This window comes from Spea bombifrons, chromosome 6, assembly GCF_027358695.1.
Source record: "Spea bombifrons isolate aSpeBom1 chromosome 6, aSpeBom1.2.pri, whole genome shotgun sequence".
Taxonomy (NCBI): Eukaryota; Metazoa; Chordata; class Amphibia; order Anura; family Pelobatidae; genus Spea; species Spea bombifrons.
The window spans coordinates 26,226,165-26,249,929 of NC_071092.1; the positions used below are offsets into that span (position 1 = coordinate 26,226,165).

The following is a 23,765-nucleotide window of genomic DNA, read 5'->3' on the forward strand; positions in this document are numbered from 1 at the left end:
TTAGTTATTGGAGTCAAAAGTTGACATATGTCTCACTTAAGCCCTGCCCCAGCTGCCTCTAGTGAAAGCAACCCCTATTAGAGTCAATGGGAGTAGCATCTGCAAGTCACATACATGGTATCTGGGAAAACAATGTTTTGCTAGCATACATGTGACAGGTAGCTGCAAACTGACGGGAGTGCAACTGACCATGTGCCTTGGTTTCAGTAATGGCATCCATGTGAGGTGTTAGGTGAGTAGGAAGTCTCATTTTCCAACTCCAGTAACTAAAGAATGTGTGCACTAAAATGCCAATTGGCCTCCAATACGAAAATGGTACTGAAGTGCTCCTTTAACAAGTTGCTAATGGACTCAAACAAGCATTGGAAATGCACTTTTGTAAACTAGAGTGTTTATTAATGTAAAGATATTGCTGTTTAGAATATAATTCACTGAAATTGATTTACTGAGAAGATTGAGATTGGATAGCCATATGTCAAGAACTGAGAATGCTGTAAATCAAACTGCTCACAGAAAATGCTAGCCCCATTATTGTGAAAGCCAGTAGGATACCTTACAGTGTCCCCTTTTCAAGGTTACAAACATAATTTGTCTCCATTTTAATTGCCCTTTGAGGCTCTTTTATCTTTGCATTGATTTACAGTCAAAATTCCTCCTAGTCAATGCGTTTTAGCATATAGGGCCTGATTCAATAAGCAGCATAAAGCACTAAGCTAGGCTTGATAATACAGTCAACTGTACAATGTACATGGGTTAGCAATCCGGTGTTAAACAGATGTCTGCAATTTCTAACTTAATACAGTTAGTATTTATACAGTTTGAACTATGAAATCATCCAAAACATTATTCTAAAAAAAGTCCTGTCCAATAAGATCAAAGTTAAATAACCAATTGCTGCTCACACGCACAAATGCACATTCCAACAAATAAAAACTCACATAAAATTAAATGCACCCCAAAAATAATAGAAACCCCACGCAACCACTAGATCTTTCCTGTGTTTGGACTTATCATAAGGTGCATCTTAGGGCTTGGGAGCATAGGGCAAAGAAACAGAGAGGGTACAGAGAGCATACATATCTCTCTCTCTCTCTTTCTCTCTCTCTTTCTCTCTCTCTCTCTCTCTCTCTCTCTCTCTCTCTATATATATATATATATATATATATATATATATAAATATATATATATATAGATATATATCAGAAAGATTTCATCTCAACACAAGACCATATGTGAAGAATCTCCTAGTCTCATAACATTAAAACTGAATATAAACTTGTTCACTGATTTTCCTGGTGCAGTAAACACTAGGGACACCAGTAACCTTCTTCTTAAGCTAAAACACAGTGTACATGTGTGTTGGCACAAACCCAGAATGGCCCATGGAACTGATAGACAGTGAAACATGAGTGATCACTTCACATCACAGTACTTATATATAGTTTCCATTTTACAATAACAGCTATAGTTAATCGTGGCACAAGTTGTGCTATTTCACTTGTAGGAAAGGTTCCATCTTATACAGTGCAGTAGGGGAAATTCTACTACCAGTATTTGTATTGTGTGGAGAATGAATCAGAGCCACAGCCCTCAGCATTGCACTACTACTACCACCACCACCTAGACCACAGCTGAGACCACCAGCATTGCCATTACCACTTCTGCCACCAATGCCCACAGTGCTGCATTAATAGATAGAGCTGCAACTGCACCCTATATACTGTATATACCATGGCCATAGCTATTATTCAGCTGGTGCCAATTGAGTAGTCCAAAATTACAGTGTAGAAATATGCACAATGCAAAGACAGTAGTAGTATAAAAATAATGTGCATCCACTGGTATGTATACCTGAAACTCTCTGAGGAAAGGTATGTCGAAAAGAGGAGACCATGCACACATTGATTACACGAAAAACAAGACCATTGTTTTGACCATAGAGGTCTTCATCAGTGTCAATAATGCATGTGTAATTTTTACTATAGGTCCTGAAAAAGACCTGTTGTGGTTGGCTGTATTTTTCATGTTATTAATTATTCTTCAGTTTATATCTGAAGTTGCATGGGCTATACTTTTCATCTACCTGGGGTCCATCAGCACAGCTCCACCTGCACAGAGATGTTTGCTACCACCCTCAGTAACAAGGCTTGCACAGCATACACCTGGAAGACATAGCTCACTCACATAGCTCACTCAAGAGCTTACCATCCTCTCCTGAAGCCTCCCCCCCGAGAGTAGCTATATCTTCATCCATAGCATCCATCTACAAAAGCCTATGTCCCCTATAGCTGAAAGACTGGGATACCTGAGTCTTCTGACCGAACAGAAAACACTGTTTCAACATATAATGTGGAGCCCAGACACCTGAGCCTCATTGTCTGACAAGGCAAAATTCACTGGAAATCTCCAAAGGTGACAAAACAATAAATACATGAAAGCTTCTCTCACACATACCATATTTTTTTTTCAGTAAAATCAATATTTCGTTTCATCTAATTTGGTCTCCTTGTAATTTATTATTTTTGTTTTTATCTATGTGTATGCTGAAATTTTAGGGTGTATCATTTCACGTTCACTGTTTCAGAATTCTCAGTTCCAGCATACCTGTGCAAAGAGATCTGAACACATTGCTGTCCCTGATTAATGGGCCGATGCAACATAGGCATCAACTGTTATGTTTGTGGTCCTACATATGTTTAAAAGTTGAGACAGCCTTGTATATGCTGCATCATGTGGTAGATCCTTGATAAAAAGCTTTGGCAAGCAAAATAGGGATAGCTTCACATCCTTTACTATTGGAACAACAGTGTCTTGTGTATCCACAGCTATATTATGTAGCATTGAATATGCAATTGTGATAGAACATATTTTTGTTGAGGAAATTGTAGGGCTCACTTGTTTTATCCAGACAAATGAATCTGGTTTTAACAACCTAAAGTTTCTTTGAATGACTGACATTGTTCTTATGTAAGCCTCATTGTTCTCTAGCTCTATGGGTGTGACTAGATTGGCTATAGGTGTCATCAGCAAGGATTGACATCCATACTCACTATAACCCTAAATATTTTTTACTGAGGATGTTTTAGTCAGCAATGTTAATAACCTAGGATCTTCTTACCTAGTAGCAAGATCCCACTGAGAGTACTACCCAAGAAGTCTCTGCTGACACATTATTGTTGCAGGATATACCAGTTAGATGTGATCCCAGGACAGCATACGGACTGATGATTTTTAATCAAATATAAATCAAATATATGTTTATTAATTGTAAATTGTGTCTGTTTATACAGAGATGTTCCATCTGTTGGGAGGAACAAACTTCACTTGGGTACAATATGTGCCTCCCATGCCATATTCTCACACAATTACCATATATATATACCATATATATATAAAATATAATATGATCTTCATCATAGTTACAATGATGAACAAACACAATCTGTTTTCATTAATAACACACATTATTGTAATGTTCTTGTGCATATTGAATAGATCAGTCAAACATTCACATTATGTGTTGGAAAGCGTATGTGAACCCCTGGGCTAATCAACAAAAGCTAATTGGAGTCAGGAGTTAACATACCTGGAGTCTAATCAATGAAACTGGATTGGAGGTGTGTTGTAAAGCTATTTTGACACAAACATTTTGAGTTTGCTATTCTCGAGAAGCACCTGCTGATGTGAAACGTGCATTATCAGAATACCTATAATGAAGAATTTGCATAAAGCAGTCCACATATTTATCAGTCCACTATAAACCAGACAAATTGTTTATAAATGGAGATAATTTAATACTGTGGCTACTCTCCCTAAACGTTTGCACCCAGCCAAGATTGCTCAAACTGCACAACGCAGAATGCTCAATGGGGTAAAAAAAAGAACCCTAGAGTAACAGCTAAAGACTTGAAGGAATTATTGGAACTGGTTAACAAATCTGTTCATGAGTGTAGAATATGCGAAACAAGCATGGAGTCCATGGCTGTTCTCTCCGTGTTTGCCAAAGAGCACCTTGACACTATACAATGCGACTGAAACAATGGTTTGTGGACTGATGAAACAAGGGTTGAATTGGTTATGAAGAACACACAGCACTATGTTTGGTGTAAAAAGTGCACCACATACCCACATGAAAACATCATCCCAATGGTGGAGTGGGCATCATTATTTAGGGCTGAGTTTCTGCCTCAGGGCATGGACAACTTGTCATCATTGAGGGGACAATTAGTTCCCAAGTATATCACAGTATCATACAGGATAATGGCAGGGTGGCTATCCACCTACAGAATAGTTTTAAAAAAAATCTTCCTTTTGGAGTGGACTAATCAAAGCCTGGACCTTAACCCATTAGAGAGGCTGTGAAATGACATCAAGAGAGCCGTTCACACCAGACATCCTAGAAATATGGCAGTTCCGTAAGGAAGAATGGCTCAAAATTCTTCCTGAACATTGTGCAGGTATGATCTGCAGCTACTGGAAACCCTTGTTTGAGGTTATTGCTGCCAAAGGAGGTTCCTTTTTCCACTAGGATTGTGGTGAACTATGTTTATTGGGTGTTCAATGAAGACATGAAAGATTATAATTGATTGTGTGTTCAGCACATTGTGTTTGTTTATACTTGTGACTTATGTAGCTCAGATGACATTTTATGAACAATTAATGCAGAAATTCAGGTAATTCCATGGTCTCTTTCATTTTTTGTGGGTGGAAGTCAACAGGCAACACTGCTAGTCCGCTGCTGCAGGAAACTGGAATCATGTTTTTTAACATCGTAGTTCATCTTGATGGGCAAAAAGGTTAAAGAAGTTGAAGGTGATCGCTGCAATTGACTGGGTTTGTTGACCTTTGAAAGCAAGAGCCCTGATAAACTTTGGTCACATTGATTTTACACACACTCAGAAACACGTAATCTAATTCTAGGTACATCAAATGGTTCAACGTTTAACACGTTCATTGTCACTGTTTCAGTTTACCATCTTCATTGTCATTGTTAAAAGGCTGAATCATCCTGTCTGTGGAATACATTTATTGGTTAATGTTTAATTCTGTGATACTATTTCTAAAGTTTAAATTTTTCTGACCATGACCAATTGTCATGGAATTCTCCTGTACACCAGTATTCAGGTGACTACATCACAAGCTCACCAGTTCTACCCAAAGCAATTTACCACCACTGTATTTTATTATTCATTAGTGATTAATAGAGGTCATCATTTACAGATTATACACTCATTGTACCATCTTAAACGTGGAGGAAATAATCTTCCCTGGCTCATATGTATTTCATATTATGTTACCCAGGGACTGTTTGAGTTGCCCCATCCTCTAAAAAATTAAAAGCTTTGTTGACACAGTGTGGTTAGAAACTTGGCAGAATGGAATAAGGATTTTTAAGACACTGCAAAAGGGTGTTTTAGGTGCACGTCTAATGTATTTTAATCTGGCTCTGGAGATTGTGTCCAGAGGGTGCCTTAGAATAATGTCTGTCTTGTTCCGGGTAGTGAAAAGTGTGAGCTGTCTCAAACCCCACTTTCTACTTCAGGCTTTGGATCCCTTTGCACATTCATATGGACAGTTATGTGTCTTGCCTATTGCAAAAATACGAGCCCCTAGTTTGGTCATGCTAGTGACAAGCTTGCCTTCCTCTACCCTGTTGCCTTTTTTGTAGTTCGTTTTAATAGTTGCTGCAACTACTTACACAAAGGATGGGAGGAAAAGGCAACCAGTTTTTTAAGTCAGATAACCCACTTATATAAAGAAAAACTTTAATTAATAACTAATTGGTAGGTAATGAGTTCTGTCTTATTTCTTTCTTGTGCTTTTTTATACATTCAAGTCCCACGTGTTCCACTTCTATTCAGAGGCTATTAATATGTTCCTCATTTAATTATAACAAACCCCAGAGCAAATCACATTGCCCAAATGGCACCATCTAATTTGTTTCTCGTTACAGGCTGTTAAAGTAGCAATATGGTTCGCTTTACCTGGCATCATTTACAGCTGACCACATTCTTAGGATCTGGGGATATGCTGGATTCTGGAATTATTTTTTTAAATTTGGTTTTAGAAAATAGGTCAGTAGTTTATATTTTGAGCTCAGAGCAAGCTAACGCTTAAACTAATGTTTTGTGCTACATTTAAATTCTCTAAAATATTTTAGATTAGTGTTCAGAAAATAAAATTGTACATTCTTTTATAGCATATGATCTTACTGTTAAATGAAGCAATCACATTTTATTTCTGCTTCTATTCCCTTCACATATATACAACATTTTGGCATTTTTTTATTTTCTTCTTCACCGAAGTAATTATTAATAATTATAATTACCTCTGCATGCACATACGTTGGGGTAGGAATCTTGCTGATGCATCATGTTTTAACGCGGTAGAAATATCTGTACGGTGGACCTGCATATTTGTGATCAATCTATGCTGCAAAAATTTCGTATGCAGTTTGCTAAAACAATGCAAGTAGGGTAAAGGAAATAGAAACAAAAGCTTGATGTAAAGTGATAATGCCTATGGTGGTCATTAGAACTGAAATATGTCTGAATAAAAAAAAAACAAAACATAACATTAAAATAATAATAATAAAAATAATAATACCAAGTGATAATTGGCTTTCTGTGCTGGATTTTCCCACTGTTGTGGCAGTTCCACTTTAATTAAGCACTACTTTATAATATTAAATAGCATTTAACAACTGGAAGTCTACAGTTTGGCGCCTCAATGTTCTCAAAAATGTCACAAGACAATATTGCAAAACTGCTCATTTACTTTATTTTCTTCTCCATTACTCCTACTACAGATGTGTGGGCAGTAGGATTTTATATAGAATTTATATGGGAATATATCATTGTGCTAAATTTATTCTATGCTAAAATCCTATTTGAGATTACTTTGAGGTTCTATGCTTAGGTTTATAAGGTATTTTATACAAATGTCATACATTGCATTTAAACATTAATGGGGCATACCTGCCTGCACCTCTGATTACTTTGGTTACGGGGTGCTCTCCATCAAATTAGGTGTAGGGCATTTTTACAACTGGGAATATAATCATACCTGGAAACTTCCCAGTGTAGGCTATGTGCGGCTCTCCTGTTTTTGGGGTGGGTTCGTGAGGAAGCATAGGACTAGCAGCAGAAAGCATTACATGGGTTTGGAGTAGGAGGGGAGTTGGGCAAGGAGTGGGTATGTCTAAACACCTTGCCCCTGACCAGGAGAAAGAGTGACCCTGAGACCTGAGTTAGCAGGGATTCACCCAGAGACTCTGGGTCAAACCAGGAAATTTCACAGGTATAAATATAATGAAAAGTTTCTGAAATAATTAAGTAAAGCTAACTGTCCCAAATGCACGGAGGCAAAATCTTAGCAGCCTTAAGGGATAGGTTAAGGTGAGGAGTGGTAAAAAGCATGAAGAAAATCACTTGAGCAAAGTTAAGAATGGTAAATAGGAACATGCATGCATTTCAAAAATGAATGCATTTCCAATGTATTGTATTTTTCTACCCTACCCTACCAGTGATGGGAACATGATATTTGAATTAGGGTAATATCACTAATTAGGTTTCAAAAACAGTTAACCTGCCACAGGATTCCAATAAAATTCTAGTGGCAAACAACAGAGTGCCTCATTCTTAATCACCCAGGCGGTTAGCCTAATGGAAGGGGTCACTTTCTGCCAGACTCTTCAGTGTCCCTGTCTCCTTTTCCGCAAACTTCACTTGTTGTCATACCTCTTTTTTGTTCTGTCCTCTTTCTTTGTCCGTTTCTCGCTGCCATCCGCTCCGTTGACATGGCCTCCTGGAGAGCTTCCACAAGCAGCCAAAGCCTTTATGCATTCCATGGGGACAACCTCACTGCTGATTGTAGGGATGGGGAAGAGGCTGTCCTCGTGTGGTGCACTGTGTCTCGACTCTTTTGCGAATGTACTCCTAAGTGGTCAGAACAGTGTGGGGACACAGATGGGGTTGACGGAGAATGTAGTTAGACATTGTGAGAGAGCGTGAGTCAGAGTGTCAAAGAGTTTGAGTGAAGGTGAGTGACAACAAATGTTGTTTCCTAATGGGAAAAAGCCCTCAGTTCTTAATCCAAACTGAAAGGGCAAGAAACAAAATGTGTTGTCTGGAAAAGAATGAAATGAAAATATTGTCTAAATCGATTTTAGTCCATGTGCACAAGTAAAATATGCATCTTCCTGTGCTTAACTGAAGACTATAACAAAAATTAGCTGGAATAATTCATAATCTGAGATAATAATTGTGATTGTTAACACACCTGCTGAGAAAAAAGTAAAAGTTCCTTGTATTAAATGAGTATGTTGCATGTTTCTACCATAGCAGGTAGAATGAATTTGCCTTACAAAGGGATAGCAAGATCATCAGCAAGCAAGGACGACATGTAACAGTCGGCTGCCACATTAACTCCACTAAATGGCTTTGGATTGTGTTTTTAGCAATAATTGTAAATCCATTCCCAGGAAGATTTAATACATCATGAAAAAAAAATTTGATGGACTCAATCCATCTGAGAGAGACCTAATTAATTTGGCTGACTCATAAATGTCGTGTCCCACCATCTGCTCATGTAAACACAACCAAGACTTAGTGATTTGCTAAAGTGTTGGGGTGATTAACCCTTTAAGATCCTGTGGAGCAGTGCCTTGCTAGTAACTTGGTGTTGCTTTACACCTCTTCTCTTAATAGTTGTTCGTGTATAATAATAGTGTGTTTGGGTGGCCACATGTACCAGTTAAAACTATATCAAAACTATGTTTAATTGTTCCGAATATTAATTGACAGTACAAATTAGTTGGCAGTTCCCTGCAGAGCAATATGACTGTCTGCATGGGATGCTTGAGTAGTAATTTAAGAGATTAACATTCTGTTTGTATTCTGGGATTTATCTTAATTTAGCAAAGTATAACAATTAAAAAGAAAGAAAACTGTGTAGGGATAAGAGGAAAAACAAGTGTGAAACAAAGATGAACAGATGATGGAGGGGGCAAAAGATGAGAATAAAGATTGGGGGTGTGAGGTAGCAAACCTGGAAACCCCATGGTATAGGCAACATAGGTGGCTTCTAAAGACACTAAGCTGATGGAACAGTTCCCCAAGGTTTTCTTTTAGCAGAGGAAGATATGTACAAGAAGGGGTAACATAGTTTGCTTAGGACCAGCCCCATGTTGAAACACTCAGGAAGGTATTTAGTGTACTTGGGAGAACATCAGACCCTATATTTACCATGGCTAAAACGAAGCAACTTGATTGTGAAGAAGTATTTGTAATTTGCTGTAAACATATTTGCTGTCTCATATATTTGCTGAAAATATTCTCAATTTGGTACCCACAATTTCAATCCAAGGGGGCGTAAGAGGGTGAAAACTGCGAGCTTTCATTAAAGGAGTTATTGTTGTTTGAGCAATATATTGAGTAGCAGAAACCAGATGTTTTGGAAAGTAATCCAGATGAATAATGTAGGTCATTTGTGCGGAACCTCATTTTCATACCTGGGAACTCTCCAGGATGGCAAGGAGAACTCTGGGAGAAGCGCGTTGCAGGAGCTGGGCCTTAACATGCCCCACTCGCTCATTTGGCCTTTAAAAAGGGGTGATTTCCGAAATGTCCGACGTCCGCAGGACCAACCACTGATGCATCCTGCATGCGTAGGCTCCTGGTAGCTGGAGCCCACAAGTTCCTAGTTATGCTCATTTTATTCAAATGTCCTTAATGTGGGCACAGCCATCTACTTACCCTTTCGATGTCTATAGTATCCTCCTTTGGCTTGATGATTTCTAAAATAGATTTATCGCAACAGAAATGATGCCCAGATTGTATTTTTGTTGTTGTCTTTTGGTTCTTAAAAATGTTTTAGTGATGTAACATCATGGTAAATCACAATTCGCCATGGCGGGATAAAGTTAAAACTTGCTTTCAGCCTACATACCCAGTGGCAATTTTTTTCTCTGCAGATTAAATATGCTCTTGATACCATTGTTGTCAGTAGAGGTTATACAGTATGTGACATCATAAATACAGAATAAAAACATTACATGTCACCTTTCACGTGAATGGAAAAATCTGTATTTTATAGTCTTACACATAAAATATTCACATTTTCATTATTATTATTACCTTTTATTTATTAAGCGCCAACAAATTACACAGGGCTGTGCAATTTAATTGTGGTAGTTAACACATTCATAACAAAAATACATGAAGGCATATAGGCACATCAGGAGTTAAGAACCGTGTCTGAGCTTGCCATCTAGCCTTATGGTATTTTTTAAGTTACCGCCAGGAATGGTTGGGTTATGAGGGTCCCGCACGTGAGCTTACAGTCTAAGGAATTATGAATTCCCTTTAAAATATTCATGACGAGAAGAGCATGTAAAAAGAAAGTTTTGAATTTGTGTAACTCTAATAGAGAGGTGCCAAGTAAATAATTAACTAGCCCATCTTCAGCTGCCAGGTGTACTTCTGTGCTTAAAGATGAATAATACTCAAATATTCAACATAAGTTAAAGAATGCACCTAGCAAATGCCCTGTGATCACAGACATAAAATACCCTTATTCTTTATATTATTAGTTTTTTTTATTAGGTATCGCATATAATAACTATGTAGCCAATCTTGTGAATCAGAATAAGTACGTGAAGTACGTGAAGTTAATATATAGAGATGAGTACGTATTATGTACTGGTTTATACACTAATCCAATGTGAATGTAAATTATCCATATTAATATGTTTGCACTATTCTAATAAATTTCTATTCACAGTATAACGCAGGTGGCTTAAGTATTTAGACCTTGCAATAACAGACACACTTGTACAGATGTGTCTTTTTGTATTTTAAATTTGTATAATTTTAACATTGGTCCTGAACATCATTTTTTCTCATTCTCTGCATTCCCTCAATGTCAATAAAAGATTGATGGCTAGTGTAAACCTGCCCACGTAATTCAGGCACATCTAAGCTGTCGGACGGATGTCTTCCTTATCAATATACATGAGCCATCTCATTTAGCTTAGCTCTGGGGACTTGATCGAAGCTGGAGACTGCGCTTCTACTGGCTGCTGTATCTTGCATGAAACTGTAACATTTTCCAGCCAGATTCAGCCATGTACACAAGTCTTACCTAATATGCATTTAGCAATCTGTACTTGTTAAAGTGTATTCTTTGCTATAGGACATACAATGGCTCCTAGTTATAGGTAGATTCCTGCATTGATTGCTTTCACGATATTTCTTTTCTTGCTCCACTTCTCTTCATCACCTTCTCTCTTCGTGTCTCTTTACGAAGGTGCAGAGGAGGGGAAAAGCATGCACTTGCTAACACCACAGTTCAGCACCATGGGAAGCAATGAATGGAAAGAAGCGGTTTTGCAGCCTTGAAAGCAGCTGAGCACCCTCTGGACCGTTACCTGGCTTGGGACCCATCGCTCTTCCAAGGAATTTCTTCTGCTTGGTTTATCAGAAGCAAAGCGGATTGCTCCACTTTAAACAGCTCTGCCAATTCTCCCGCATTCGAGTGCTAGAATTTTACATTTCTTTCTTTGAAGGTTCTTATTTTTTTTTTCTTTTGCTCGCTTGGGATCCCTTGTCCCTATAAGAACAAAACAAGTAACCATGGGTGACATGAGTAATAGTGATTTTTATTCCAAGAACCAAAGAAATGAAGTCAACTATGCAGCCGAATTTGGGTGTACTCTCATGGAGCTACGCTCCCTCATGGAGCTGCGAGGGCCCGAGGCAGTGGTTAAGATCAAAGAATGCTATGGGGACACTGAAGGCCTATGCCGACATTTAAAGACATCGCCTACTGAAGGTAAGTGCTTGTATACATACGTGTCTAGATGGATTTAACAAATATCATTGAATATGTAATCAATGAAAATGAACAATATCTTTCTAAGTATTAAATATGTTATTCATGTCGGTGCAGTTAAAAGTAATGTTTGAATGTGTATAATGAAAGCTGTGTTCAGTAGAGCAAGTCTAGTCCTTTTTTAACCGTTCCTTGTATTAAATGTGATTATTAATGGAAGACTAAAGACCTCTCAAAAGATTTCTGAATAAGACTAAAAAGAGTTGCTTATCTGAATTGAAAATACCAAATAAAAATTGTACTTGAAGGATCTATAATGTGACACGTGTACCATCGAATGCTTTTAGTAACAGTGCACAGTTAAATAACACAACATAATTTAAACGACACAATGTGAATGGAAATGGAGTGGGCTGTCCTTTAATTACAAACTCTACAAATTAAGGCGTATATTTTTTACATTATAAAAATAAAATAATGACTTATTTTCCCTGCTTTTTAGCCATGCAATTAGTTTGTATTGACGCAAATAAAGAATATACAAATTAAGGCATTAATAAATATTTTAAAATATTGTGCATGCAATAGTTGCATTGTCCGTGTCATAATTATGATCCATAAATTTACCAGTGTTGAGATCAACATCACTTGTCTATATTTCATCAAAAACTCATTAGTACCTTTATGGTGGGAACAGGATGTTCAGGGATGCACTTTGTTTTTACACCGTAAAACATTTATCCCTGGTACCTATCTCAAGATCTTCAATTACATTCTGCTGTCTAATGGGATACCTTAAGATAATAAATTCATGCATTCATTTGGAATCCAACCTTTAGGACTGCTAAGACCACCACTCAGTGTTATGAACTGTCAAGTGCTCAGTCGCTTATGACTAGAGGCTCCTGTACCCTTTCAGTACCAAATTGCGTACCCTCTTGGTGCAAGGAGGACATGCATATACATCACTAGCGATAACCTGAATATAATCAAATATGTAATATTAGCATTAAAAAACAAAAACCTTGTAGAAGTAAATTTCTACTTTAGTCTAAAGCATCAATTTAATCCTTCTACCTTTTTTTTCTTCTTTTGTATGTGTTTCTAAAAGTGGTTGAAAGAACTTAGGCAAAATCCTTTATATTTACTAAACAAATGAAACCGGTAATATAGGTAGATGTGTCATTGAAAATGGCTTGAGATATTCTGGTTAGTGTTTTTTAGTTAGTGTTAGTATATATGTCCTATATGTAGGAAGACCGCGAGTTTCCTCACAATCCAATCTTTTAAACTAAACAGCCAAAATGTATTTTGTTGGCATATTCACACTTCCCAATAAGTTAATAACTAGAGGGATGACAAAATACTTGAAATTTACATCAAATATGTGAAGTCCGTGACGGACAATGCTTCCATTTGCTTTTTGTTTTATTTACAGTCTATTTTGTAAATGAAAATTGCTACTTCAGACTTTGATTTCTTTTACTTTGTTAGTCCTGAAAGTAAATAATGCAAATATACTTAGTTAAAATACCAATGAGGATCATCATTTTTGACACAGGATTTCTAGGAGACACTTTGCTTTATATAGAAGTCACAAAACATGAAAATCCCCCACTTGAAATTGTATGGCCAAATAGAAAGGTATAGCCTCAAGCCTCAGCCTTTGCTCTTTTACGGTTAACCCTATACGTGCCCTTGTCACATTGTTAGGCATCCATATTCTGTACTGACACACACACGATCCTTATCATTCCCTCCTGTTCTTTTCAGCATCTTTATTTCTATTCAGTTATGTCCTCCATCCTGTTATCCTCTTTATTCTGTTTGAATCTCCAAATAATACAGAACAAAACTTTATGATTAATTTTTTTATATTACATTAGACAGTGTAGTATTATAGTGTTGCAGATGTCTTCTTTGGTTCAGATGTTCATAGAGCCAACTGGAGATCTATCTCTGCATGTAATACTACATCCTAAAGCACAGATATTTTTTTCCAGGCCAAAAAGGGAGACTGTATAAAGGCATGGTTTTCCAGCTAGCTGGTAATGAACCCTTCTGATACTGAAAAGATGCATTTTTAAGTATGCGGTGCAACGGAAGAGGGTGCTTTTTATTTAGGTGAGATGAGGACCCACAGACATTATCAGAGAAAGGTTAAACACCAATTACGGGACAGAATTAAGAAGGTGGCTTTAAAGCTGACTGTGGACTGCAGTACAACACTACACATAAAGATCTGAGCAGGATCAATGGTTGTAGGTCTCAGGCAGGTTAATTAACTAAATACCACATGCATGTTAGTTGGCAGAAAATGGAAATTTGCGGCAGCAACTCGCACGCATAGGACTAAAGTCCAGCTCACAGATTCATTAATGTCAACTCACATGCGCACTTGCTCAAATACTTTTAACAGCAGGAGACTAGACGTAATCCAAGTTGATAAAAAAGTAAGAAACAGGATTGCTTAACGTTGCAAATACCATGAGGACATGAAGTGGCTTGAGTCAGTAACCTCAGCACCTCTTTATTGTCCTTAAATATATGTACAGTGTAGAGATGTCCAATTGGGCCAAAAATAATTTAGACGAGAAGAGAAGGGAAAAGATGGAAGGAGAAGATGCGGAAGCGGTAGGCAGAAGCGGAAGTAGTCAGACGGAAATGTAGGGAAACATTTAGAGAGCCTGAGAGAGAGAGTGAATGAGAAAGAGAGTGAAAGTGTGAGTAAATGTGAGTGAATGTGGGCCCAGATATGAAAATTCAGAGCTAATTCAGAGCTTTTTCCTTTGTGGGGGGGTCTGGCCTCTTTTTGGTGCCTACCTACAAATCCGAATGCAAAGTCTAGTAGAGTGGAGTATTCCTGTAATATTATTCCATATTATAGTGCTCAGAAGTTTCCCAAATAGTGGCTTGTGATACAGATCTCCAATTTTTCCTATTTTTATAGCTTTATATTAAATGTGACTTTTTTTCTGTTTCAATTTGGTCTATCACTATTGATAGGAGCTTGACAATTTGTTTCTTAAACGGGGATGTACTATCCACAAACTTTGTTTCCCCAGACTCTGAGACCAGTAGGGTGAGGAATTTGGCTTTGTTGCTCTGGCAAGACTGCCCTTGTTCAAATTCATTTACATTCATAAATTCTCAAGCTTCATCAAGGTTACAGTGTTGAGTTGTAATTAAATTAATCGACTATGAACAGGTGCAGATTGTTTGATTACAGTGGGGCAGGCTGTGGAGCCAAATACATTGGCAATCTATGCAAGCAGTAACATTATCTTTGTGGTGACAAACATAGAGTAGAAGTGTGGGTATTGGCTGGAAACGACAAAAGGGCACCTGTGTTTCAACAACATATATATTCAAATAAATCTTTGTTCTGTTAGTGTAAAATGTCTGAATCCAAATGTAACTCAACTCTGAAGTTAAACATACACTCTGGCCATCATATATACTTTACTGTTGTTTATTTAAAATTTCCTCTGGTTCCACTTGCAAATGGATGGAGGGATTCCAGCAGAATGTAGGAAATGTGCACTATACTCTCCGCCATCCAGCCTCAGCACTGACTCATGCAAGAGTTCCAGAAGATCTAACAAGACGTGCATACGCTCAACTTCAAAGGGGGTGCTTTCCTGCTTCTGATTGGTTGGTTCATGCGCCCACTAGAGGCACTAATATGGCACCAAGGGGTGGCAGCAGCTTTCCTTAACGAAAGCTAATTGATTTCTTACAGGTGTAAGAGTGCATATTAAAGTAGTTAAAATGAATGCATCCTTTGTTGGTGGCCCTGGAGTGTCCCTTCTGATTTAAACAAAAGTTCTTAAAAAGCTCCATCTATATCTCTCCTCTTAAATGTAACACTTACATAACCTAGAAATAATTGTTTACTCATATCAATCTTTATCATTATTCATTAAAAGTAAAATCCCTCAAATATTATTGTGAAGCCTGTTGCTAGAAAAGGATTACTTTAAGGGGCAATTTTATGTTCCTGACACCCCTATTAAAGAAGAACAAATATTGAAAGTGCTCTTTTGCAAAAGCAATACCACAAACATTTTAAGGGACCATGCAGCTATCATATACATTAAAGGGCTTTAAATGTGTAAAGTTCCATCCCTGAGCTGGATTATAGAAGGGCGTAGCATAGGTGATGATACCGGTTAGGTCTAAACGTGCTACTTTTTTAGATTGGTAATACAATATGACTCTCTCAACCGTAAATGCAAATACTCAGTTCTTCTGTCTCAGCATTCTCAAGAATCTATTTTAATGATGTGAGCGGTAAACCCTTAAATTCTAGATCAAAGAGTTTTAAACATCAGTATTCTGATAAGCAATGAACTCCGTGTTCTTTATTTCACTCTTAAATACGATTGAAGTCAATAAGGTATTAGTTTCACATACAAGTGACAAAAAAGCACTGAAAGTTATATTTCCATTTATACTTTCAAAATCGTTAAATGGGATAACACTACTTAAAAAAGATTATACCCCCTTGGCTCTAAAAAATTGGGAGAAAGATTTGGGAACCATAATAAAAAGAGAGGATTGGAATAAAGCGCTGAACTTAACTTATAAAAACATACATTGCCTAAACCTGAACGAGCTGCAATATAAACTAATGAATCGCTGGTACTTAGTCCCCACAACATTAGTGAAAATGTTCCCTAACAATACATCGAACTGTTGGAGATGCGGATATCATAAAGGAGACTTTCTCCACATATGGTGGGGTTGTACTCTGCTAAATAGAGTATGGATGAAAATATCGAAAAAACTCACAGACTTATTTGGCCTCCATTGGAAACTTACTCCAGATAGAGCATTATTACATATAAATTTACCTAAAGCCTCAAGTCAAGATTTACAATTCCTATTGCACCTCTTGACAGCTGTTAAGATAGTAATAGCTAGAAATTGGAGATCCCCAGACCCAATATTGTGGGCAAAAGTAAGAGCTCAAATGCTACACCAATGCTATATGGAGAAGCTGATTCTAACCCAGGATAGAGGAACTAATAAATCCCAGGAAATATGGGAAAACTGGATTAAAATTCTCCTAGAGGGCAAATTGGATGGGTAATATGCTTCGCCACTTTCTCCATATCTATTCTATGGAAACTTATTTCTACAGGAAGTTCTAGGGCCAAAATTAAATTAGTATAGACCAAACCCCAAAAGAATCATACATACTTAATCAGAATATTTATAAATAATAATTCATGAGACAATGAATTCCACAATATGTGTTGTTAATTTTCGTGAGTCTATTTAACTGTATGATTTGTTTTGTATTATATCTATTTTTGTACTCTGTATTTTGTATCAAAAAAAAATATATATATATTTCCATTATGCTATCAGAAATATAATTAGAAGGACAACTTCCATTATGATGACAGCAAATTAAATGAAATTGATGGTAGTTCTGTTCAATCTATTTTCTACGGTGCAAATATTTAGTGATTTTATTGGCTTGTAACTCGCTATCCACATGATGTCACAGCATTTCAGTATTTCGCGCTGTACTGTAACCATTTAGAACTAATTTCTGGGAAGTGTCATTCTTAAGTGAAGTGTGTATGAAACTAGACATTAATTTGGTTTGTTTGTATAAATTTGACATTAATTCTTTCATTATAACATAAAACATTGTTTGGTTTTTTTATTGGGTGTTTTCTACTTTCAATCTTGCCTTGAAAGACAAAGTGCTACGACAGTGCTGGCACTCCTAGAGGAGTTAATGAAATGAATAGCGACACTAGTTATCTAGAAGAACTGATAATTTCATTACATTTATAATTTTAGGCAGAAAAATAATATTCGGTATAATGAAGCAATATCCTAACCCACTTTTATCAAGCCAGGCAAAGTCAGGCTTTGGGCTCAAGCCAGCTCTCCCAGCTGTCTGTTTATTTGTCTGTTATATATTGGTTGGCTAATTCTAAGAAGGAAAAAAGACAAATATCCCAATGAGAGAACATAATCTAAGTTAAAACAACAGTATGCCTGTTATACCATATACGTTTTACACAACTGCACTTATTTTACCTTCATTTATTTTAACTTGAAATGATCTCACTTTATTTCATACAACAAAATTAGCTCATCATGCAGCATTGCAGGAATACAATCATGTAACAAGTACAGCTCAAACTTAAGTCAATAAAATTGTTACTGCTTATGAATCAAAGATACACTATATGGACAAAAGTATTGGGACCTCTTAATTATTGAATTCAGGTACTTCAATTAGACCCATTGCCACTGGTTTATAAAATCAAGCAGCTAGCCATGCAGTCTGCATTTCCAAGCATTTTTGTGAAAAAATGGGTCATTCTGAAGGGCTCAGTGAATTCAAGCATGGTACTGTGATAGGATGCCACCTTTACAATAATTCAGGCCATGAAAGATATTGCCTGCTGGATATTGCATGGTCAACTATAATTGATATTGTTGGAAAGTGCAAGCGTTTAGGAACAGCAGGAACTCGAAGCGGAAGACCACGTAATGTCACAACGCTCTGCTGATTCCATAGCTGAAGAGGTATACACTTCCACTTCCAAAAACTGTATGGCAGGAGCTTCATGGAATGGGTTTCCATGGCCGAGCAGCTACAAGCCTCACATCAATAAGTACAGTGTCAAGCATCGGATCAAGTGGTCTAAAGCACACTGCCACTGGACTCTGGAGCAGTGGAAACGTGTTCTGTGGAGTGACAAATTACGCTTTTCTGTTTGGCAGTCTGATGGGTGAGTTTGGCGGATGCTAGGAGAACGTTACATTGTGTCAACTGTAAAGTTTGGTGGAGGTGGGATAATGTTATGGGGCTGTTTTTCAGTGTTTTCCAGTGTTTCAGTTCTTAATGCTTCAGCATACCAAGACATTTTGGATAATGCTATACTTCCAACTTTTCTATTCCAGCAAGGTCCATAAAGACCTGGTTGGATGGGTTTTGTGTGGAAGAACTTGGCTGGCCCACACAGAGCCCTGACCGCAACCCATTTGAACACCTTTGGGATAAACTGGAAAGAAGATTGCGAGCCAGGCCTTGTTGTCCAACATCAGTGCCTGACCTCACAAATGCTCTACTAGATGAATGGGCAAAAATTCCCACAGAAACAGTCCAGAATGTTGTGGAAAGCCTTCCCAGAACAATAGCTGCAATGGGGTGACCAGCTACATATTATTGTCTATGTTTTTAGAATGCAGTGTCATAAAAGTCCCTGTTGGTGTAATGGTCAGGTGCCAGTATAATGTATTATCAATATATCTTTTCATAAGACGTGAGCATTTAATGTACAATACAAAATAACAAATCCATTTAAACAATACCCAATTAACATAATTTTGAATACAATTTTAAAATAAAAGTAATTAAACAGCAATAATACGGACAGCAAAATTAATACCATCTTATGAGGATATTTGCTCTTAACAAATGTTTGTCATCACCACTGCCTTGGTTCATATGGTGATAGGTGTATTGTCCAGTAGATCAGTGAACCAAACGGCATTTAGATTCAGTGCTTCTGTCTAAGCCCAACGACTATACTTAAAGAGAGACGAGAAGTCTTGGCTGTACACCAGACAAGCTGACCTGCTCATCATTTTCTAGCGATCCACAGCTTTTTCTTCATATTTTTAGGATTTTATCTACTAGTCTATCAACTATCACCTATTTTTAAAGAGAATGATACATCTAGTTTGCAATCTGTTTTTTCACGAGTTTTTGTTGATGTGTATTTTATGTATTCTCAATGCATCAGTGAAACAGATGAAAATCCTGCAACAGCAGAAATAAGTCATACAAAATAATTTTCTGCACAGAAACATAGTTTGTTAGATAAAAGACCATTTTGCCCATCTACTCTTCCCATTTTTCCTACATGTTGTCCACATTTAATTGGCCTTGTTTTTCTATCAGTATACGTTCAGCCTTATACTTATCCCATGCATGCTCCTTCACTGTACTAAGGTCCCGTGCATCTGCAGGAGAAGTAAGAAGTTACAGAGTGAAGTAAGAAGGATGAGCAAAGATTGGTAGCATAGCATCAAGCAAGCACACTTTGCTCTGCTTCCTTTCTGTTGCTCAGGCTGTCAGGTTACTCCATGGCTCATATCCTGTCTTCTAGTTTGTAAGTTCCAAGTTAAAAATGCAATAATTGTTCAGGTTCTTTTGAGTGATGAAATTACACAGATTGTGCTGCCATGCTAGCTTTTTCAGTTTAAGGTTATGATCCAGGCCGGTTTTTCTAACCTCATTTTGTCCATATGCTTTGAGCTTGTAGCGTTAATCTGCCTACATATATATATCAGGGTGATTTGTAAAATTACACGTGAGATCTTGGAAGCTTAGCAGAACAAAATGAGTCCTTTTCAGAAGTTACCATGCATATATGTGTGGCCGTAATCTTGGAACAAAATAAATAGCTTGACAAAGAAGATGATGCATAGAAAATACTGAACCACCATTTTTGTTATTGCAGAATAACCAGATCATGTCCTTAACATCTATTCTCCACTCCTAAACACCCCGCAGATGTCTAAAGCCCTACCCCAAACCAAAGGCATTCTAGTAAAATTGTCTATCAATAACAGTACAGCCTTATTTTCTTTAGAATGCTCAGAATGTATTATAATAAGATCTTTGGAAACATATAAACACATGCTCAGCTGGGTATTACAGTTTGGAAATGTGTAGGTCAGAGAAAGCCTTTTCTTCTTTTTTTTAATTAAATAGACACACATTAAAGAGACACAGGCAAAATGGTGTTATTCATTGGAACCTTTATAAAGTCTGTTGAAATAAACATCTTTGTGTATACATTAATCGCATGTGCTGGGAACAAAATAACTGATAAAATGCCATCTTATCTGTGCTTTGTGAAGATAACATAATCACGCTTAGAGCTCTAGTACAAAACCTCTTTTAACAAAATTTGTTTTGCTTATGCTCAACTAGGAGAATTACGGGGAACAGTTATTGTTTCAGAGGCATATGTACAATTTTACAGGTCTTGCACAAAATAGCTGGTCGCTCGTATGTCATCAAATGTTTTCTAGATTTTGTTGTTGGACATTTGCTAGAAAGGTCTGTTTGTGTTTTGGGGAAATGTGTGCAAGGTATTTGTGTGCAAATGAGGAATCAAGTCTGTGTTGCGTTGAGAATAATTAAGGAGGAACATAGCAGACCATCTGCATATTCAGCTAATAACATATCGGATAATAAAATTCTTTTATATGAGATGCATCATATGCGCCACAGGATATTAACATCATCCAACCTGTTTATTACATTGAAATTGTTTGACAGCGGGTTTAATACTGTAGAGAAGCGTGAGTGAGACATAGAAAAAATCCTTTAAAGATTTTCGCTTGCATACTCCTCCTTCATAAAATTCTGCTATCCCAGTATTACCTTAAAAAAAAAAAGACTACTTTAGAAAACACAAAATAATTTTCCATTGCCGTCGCTACTGTCTAACACAGTCCCAAACCCTAATATGATAGTGTTAAAAGAACTAGCCAGGAAGAAGAAAGAAGGCCCAATAATTAGCCTCCCAAGTGTGCTTATAATGGGCACTCACTGCCTTGTAGTAAAGCGTCGGATGTTCCTGGGGCTGACTGTCCAGAGCCCCCTCTCCTGCCCCTTATAGGAAACAAGAATATACAATACGCAGACAACAAAAGTTTGTGTACCGCAGAGATTACTGCTTAAGTAGGCTACATTTGATTTACAAATACAACAAAGCAGGCGGCAAGGCAAGCACATATTGTAGATTGTCTTATTTCATATGAATTAAGTTTATATTTTACTGCAGTGAGAAAGCATATCCTTTAATATTTATTTTAAAGCTTTGGTGGGAACAAATGAGGCAAACGATGGGTGGAAAAGAGATCCCGGGATAAAGAGAATACTAGCGATTTCTGTGAATACCCAATTTGCTAATAAAACACAATTGAAACATGATTTAAGCATTAGATAAATTGGTCTCAGGTGCCTTGCATTTCATTAGCAACAAACTGTAAGGTAAGGTAGTTGGTAAGCTTGTCCCATGATGTCTGTTTCATTTCCACCGTGAGCTCATTTTAAAGGATGAATTATGGATGCTCCTGTCCGCCAGGCCAGACATGGTTGCTAACAGATATGTGCTTTTTCTTGGCTTTGAAAGAAGATGCCCAACAACAGGAGGATTTTAATAAATGCACCATTGTGTCTGGGGGTTACTGTGGAAAACTCCATCGAGCCTAACACAAACAGGACATCAATAAGAAATGCTTAACTGGCTCAAAAGACATGTGATCCAGAAATGCAGTCTTTGACCTTTAGTGAATGTTGACATGATGAAGAATACTAGCCATACAAAGACTCAGTGAGGTTTTTTGATCACTCTGTCTAATGTGGATGTAATGTTTATAATGCAGTAGTTTCCCTGTGACCCCAGTTAGGACAAACCATCTTCTCAGTTATAATGGAAATTAGAATTGGGATTTCATTGTTTTACAAAAGGTCCCTTATGGTAAATGATGTCCTTTTGCCAATGATGCAACAGGGTAGAAATTATAGGTGGAACAAGCCAAATGGCATTTCTTTAAAGTAATTTACAAGAATGGTTGAAAGTCTAGCAGCTGCAGTTCAATGCTAATTGACGTAAACGTCGTAAATCAGAGAGACTTAGGAGTAATTATTCCTAAGGATGTAAAGGTAAGCGGGCGATGCAATAGAGCTTTGGCAAAAGCAAGCAGGATGTTGGGTTGTATAGCCAGAGGCATTAGTAGAAGAAGAAGAAGGAGGTTCTGCCGCTTTACAGATCTATCTAAAGTATTGTGTACAGTTCTGGAGACCACATCTCCAGAAGCATATGGACATTCAGAGGATTGCTATCAAAATGGTGAATGGGTTGCATAACTTGGAAGAAAGAAGAGAGGGGGAGATGTGACAGAAATATTTAATTACTTAAAGGGATTTAACAAAGTACAGGAGGAAAGTTTATTTAAAAAGGGGGAGAAATCTTAGAAGTGGACGTAATCTTAAACTAGAGGGTCAAAAGTTTAGATGTAGTATAAGGAAGTTTACTTTACCAAGACGGTGTTAGATAAACAAAATAGCGTCTCAGCAGAAGTGGCAGAGGCTAATGCAGTGAGGGTATTTAAACATGCATGGGGTAGGCATAAAGCTATCCAAGGTCAGACACTAGATGGACCGAATGGTTCTTATCTGGCGTCAAATTCTATATTTCCATTTTTCTAGAATTTAAGTAGTGCTTGTATTTGCAGAGAGAATTGATTTACACATCTGATGTCTTTAGCTTTGCCAAGCAAAGCACAAAGCAGGCTTTACATTTAATAGTAAGTGGCTGTTGGTAATATACTTGAATATCAACAGTTCTCATTAACTCATTAGACACCTGGAGAAAAGCTCTTTAACCTCACCTTAGAATTTAAAGATGTTCTTAAGTACCCCTGATAGTGGCAGATTTGTAAATAGAAATTCCAGTGCACAATATAAAGGTGAGGTTGTTGCCATAGGAACCAATTAAATATATTTGCTGACTGGATCATTTGGTTTGTTCCCAAGAGAATGAGACCACTCTTATAAAGCTGAACCAGAATCACCTTTTACATATAACCCTCAGTTAATGTTTTTATACTTTCCCAGATGAGCACATATGGGTTAATCAATGTCTAGCTTTTATACTCGTGCTAGTGAAATAGCCACTTGTGCTCATGCAGGGATCAACAGAGAACCCACCCTGGTACCCTATAGATTGTAAGCTCGTTTGAGCATGGCCCTCCTCACCTGTTGTCTCTGTTAGTCAATTTGTTATGTTACATGCTACTTGTTTATGTCCTGTCTACCCATTGTACAGCGCTACGGAATTTGATGGTGCTATATAAAACAATAAATTACAATAATA

At 37.3% G+C, this 23,765-nt stretch overlaps 1 protein-coding gene across 6 annotated transcripts in view; it reads left to right on the plus strand.

The window, feature by feature from the left end:
* Positions 1-23,765, plus strand: part of ATP2B2 (ATPase plasma membrane Ca2+ transporting 2) — a 121,428-nt gene that overhangs the window by 42,015 nt on the left and 55,648 nt on the right. For all 6 annotated transcript variants that reach the window (XM_053470174.1, XM_053470169.1, XM_053470170.1 and 3 more), the window contains exon 2: positions 11,308-11,832. In XM_053470174.1, the coding sequence (XP_053326149.1) occupies positions 11,634-11,832 (199 nt within the window). In that variant the 5' untranslated portion in view covers positions 11,308-11,633. The remainder of the gene's footprint in view (positions 1-11,307; positions 11,833-23,765) is intronic.